Source organism: Pteropus vampyrus, unplaced genomic scaffold, assembly GCF_000151845.1.
Source record: "Pteropus vampyrus isolate Shadow unplaced genomic scaffold, Pvam_2.0 Scaffold35, whole genome shotgun sequence".
In the NCBI taxonomy this organism is placed as follows: domain Eukaryota; kingdom Metazoa; phylum Chordata; class Mammalia; order Chiroptera; family Pteropodidae; genus Pteropus; species Pteropus vampyrus.
The window spans coordinates 904,656-908,687 of record NW_011888816.1 but is presented as its reverse complement, the minus strand read 5'-3'; the positions used below and the strand labels follow the sequence as shown (position 1 = coordinate 908,687).

The following is a 4,032-nucleotide window of genomic DNA, read 5'->3' as shown; positions in this document are numbered from 1 at the left end:
GTGGCCACAAAGCCAATGATGATGCAAGGACTTGAAGCCACGTTAAATGGCTCCAAAGTAGATTCTTTTCCTTCGATCACTCTGTCTCATACCCTCTTCCTGGAGCAAAGGGTGCTAGCCTGAGGGGACCTCAGGGAGGTCCACTCGAGGTGACCGAGTGCCGTGAGTCTTCCTTCGCAGACCGAGTGCTGTGTTAGTCAAGGGCAGTAGAGCAGGTCTCTGCGGCTCTGCCTCCTTGCGTTTCGTCATTGCCGATTCACTGTGCTGCAGGAACTCCTGGCAAGGCTGGCGTAGTTATTATTATTAATTTGCGCAGTCCGAAGTGTGGGTGGCAGGTCTCAAAGGGTCTTGGTGTTCTGAGCCCCACTTGTATTCTGAAGGCGCTCACCGTCTGTTTGGGGCCCTGTGTTTGGCTGTGAATGTGCAAAATATTTTTCATGCTAAAAACCAGGTAGAATGTGAAATTGCAGTGTGGAAGAATGATGCCAGTTGAGGTCCCAGCTGCGTGAATCTGGTCTCTTGGCTGCTAGATTGCGCTTTCTAGAGCTCAGGGGGATATAATAAAAGTGACGCCTTTGTACAGCAGTGGTCACGTCGTGGAACATTATCTCCTCCACGGTGGGGAAGGGACTAGAGATCCTGGAGCGGTGGTTTTCCTCATGGACTCTTAGCAGCTGAGGGCTCCTTTCTTCATATGACGTATGTAGAAACCCAGTATAAATAACACAAGTCAGACCCAAGTCTGAAGGCAGGGTGAAGGAAGGGGGCCTGCAGTCCCCACCCTCCACTCACCTCAGAGCTGACACTGCAGAGAGAATGCACTTTGCATTCACGTTTGACTGAAAGTAGACTAATGCTTGGTTGGATAACGATCTTTTTTTTTTTTCCTGACTGGATCATCATCTTGCTTCTATTTTAGGTAAAGTGATTGCCAAAACCATAAACCTAAATGAAGATATTGCTGTTCCATTGCTGTGTAATTTTTACTCTCAATCTACAGAAGCAGATTCAGGGCTGAGAAAATACATACATACATACATGCATGCATGCGTGCGTGCATCCATACATATAATATAGACAGATATTCATTAGAAGTATTTTGAAAAAAAAAACGATTTTAAAGAAGTATTTTGATGTTTTATTATGAAAAACTTAAATATACACAAAAATAGAGAAAAGAGAACTCTCACGCTCCAAATTTAACAACTGTCATTTTCTCATGTGTGCTTCACGTGTTTTTTTTAAACCTCTAATAAATAAGACTTTTGAAAAACAAGCATATCCACAATAACAAGGTCTGGGAACATTTTTCTCTCATTCCTCCTACCCCCAGTCCCACCCTCTATCCCAGTTCATCTTGTGGATCAATGTAATTTGAATTTAGTTTGTGAAACCTACATGAAGGATACAAATTTGATTCAACATGCAGGAGTTCCTACGTCTATTCAGTTCATTCTTCATTTATAAATGATTTTAGGGTGCCTCAGAATCCTGCCCTAGATTTTGTTAGTAATGGAAGTTCTTTGTTGCTTGTCTGGAAAACTGAGGAAAATGAGTTCTGTGCCAGGCCTGCAGGGGGTGGGGTAGCTGGTGAGGAAATGATGGGATGAGGATGAATTGGGAGGTTTTGGGGAGCAAGCCCACCCACACTGTGCTGGTCCGATTCTTGAGCTGGTAAAGTGCTTTGCGCACAACACCCCTGCAGACTTGGTGTTCATGGAGCCTTGGGAGCTGGTACAGGCTATGTCATGCACGTGGCTCAGAATCACAGCTCCAGCACTGCCTGGGGCCGGCCCGGCAGGGGACAGCTACAATGTGGGCAAAGCTGTTAGACTGGCTGGCTATTCACTCTCTGCCTTGCAGCAGGGAGGAGCGGAACTGATGATCAGAGTTCTTTGTTTTCTACTGGTTATTACTCTGCTATTTTTATAAAGCAGCACATAAAAGGACATAATACATAAGAACCTTACATAAGAGAAACAGCTCATTTGGAGCACCAGGAGTTGCCCTGACCCCTTGCTCAGCTCCTGCCACACTTGCCCTCCCATCCTGGTTTTAAGTTCTCTCTTCACTTAGTCATCTGAAGAAAGGCTGAGTTGTTCGCACTTTCTATAGGAGTGTGCCTTCTATCAAAAGTCCAAAACAAATGGGACCATTGGGAACGTCCCCTGTCCTGCATCTGTTTCTACATTAGCTATTTTGTGAAGAAGAGCCCTAGAAAAGAAACAGTGTGGATGTAGAAGTCTTTACGCTCACTCGACTTTATCAATGGTAAACCTTATAGGTTAGTTATCAATAACCTATATTTAAAGATTCTATAGCAGATGTTTTCAGGGCAGAAGATACATTTGGGGAACCTTTGCGTTAAGTTTGGAAATACAAGCTAGGTGATTTCTCACTAAGTTTAATATATGATAATGTTTTTCATGGGTCTTCTAGACACCAGTCCAATTCACACAATGGGATAGATGGGGTATAATGAGTCTAAATGAGCTATGAGGCCCCGGTTATAGGTAGAGACACAAGGTTTGTTTCAGATGAGTATTGTATGGAAGCAGGCAAAGATTCTTTCTGAATTTTATGATTGCTTTCTAAATGAATGACAGTCATGAATTTGCTTCATGGTCCCCAAAATGTTTGTGGTGACAAAAATAGTAAGATTCAATTTTGTACAATGTGATTCACCTGTTACCTGCATGAGTGGAGGGACGGGGTGTACAGAAGACTTCAAATTGATTTTCTCATCATTAAACATTCCCTGGGAAGGTGGGGGCAACATTTCAATAACATCTCTCTTCCCAGAACAAATTGCTTCTCCTCTCGCTTTACCAATTGATAGAAAATATCATAAGTTGATAAAATTTTTGCAGCTGGTAAAATGATTGCTTCTCAAAATGAATTGCAAGACTGATACATATAATGCGTGGCGGGAGGAGCAATATTTAACAATGGCTTATGCATGATTTCCCCTCTTCCCTTTGCCAGGAAATAACTACGTGTTTGCCAGATTACTACAAATGGACTCAGTACCTCTTTATTAAACTCTATGAAGCTGGACTAGCCTATCAAAAGGAGGTAAGTTAAAGTTAGCCACACTTTAAAAATTCTGTAAATTTTCTCCATCTTCTTAGAACACATCATTGTTAAATAAACATATAGACCCTGTTTGCACAGTAGCTGTGAAAATTAATACTACCTCTAGTTCATGAAAGTAATCACAGCAGACCCAGAAAGAACCACTGCTTGGCTTCATTTGGTACCTCCAGGACAGGGCTTGGGTCTTTCACCCTTGAATTCCCAGCACATAACACAGTGTCTGGCTCCTATCCTGAGATCAAGGAGGAAGCATAGTAGGAACATGGGCTTCTCAAAGCCTAGCTCAGCTATCTCTCCCAGCTGTGTGTCTGCTAGGTAACTTAACCTCTAGGAATCATGGGTAACTTAACCTCCAGGAATCATGGGTAACTTAACCTCCAGGAATCATGGGTAACTTGACCTCTGGGAACCGTGGGTAATTAACTTCCAGGAATCATGGTAACAACCTCCAGGAATCCTGGTCTCTCATCTGTTAAGTGGGGTGGTAACATCATCCCTGCAGAGTCTTGGGAAGGGGGAGATAATGTTTGAAGAATATCACAGTGCCTGTACATAGTTGTCTCCCAAGAAATGGAGATGTTTTTTATGGCAGGAGCTCAATAATAGGAGCTAAGCCTTAGATGGTGGAAGATGAAGGAAAGAGTATCATAGTGTAGCCTGGAGCTGAACTGCCCAGGATTTTAGCCACTGATGGCACGTGGTTGTTGATATTTAACTTTAAAGTAATTAAGATTAATTAATATTACAGATTCAGGTCATCGGTCACACAAGGCACATTCATGTTCTAGTAGTTAGTATGGACAGCACAAATAGAGAACATTTCCATCACCACAGAATGTTCTACCAGACAACACTGGTCTAAAAATTTCAAGTCTACGGCCATGCCACCCTGAACAAGCCTGATCCCGTCTGATCTCGGAAGCTAAGAGGTCGGAC

The 4,032-nt window shown here is 42.9% G+C and overlaps 1 protein-coding gene across 1 annotated transcript in view; it reads left to right on the top strand.

Annotated features, from left to right (window-relative positions):
• LARS2 (leucyl-tRNA synthetase 2, mitochondrial) overlaps positions 1–4,032 on the top strand; it is a 109,686-nt gene that overhangs the window by 16,073 nt on the left and 89,581 nt on the right. The window contains exon 4 of the mRNA XM_011357473.2: positions 2,986–3,075. Within this exon, the coding sequence (XP_011355775.2) occupies positions 2,986–3,075 (90 nt within the window). The remainder of the gene's footprint in view (positions 1–2,985; positions 3,076–4,032) is intronic.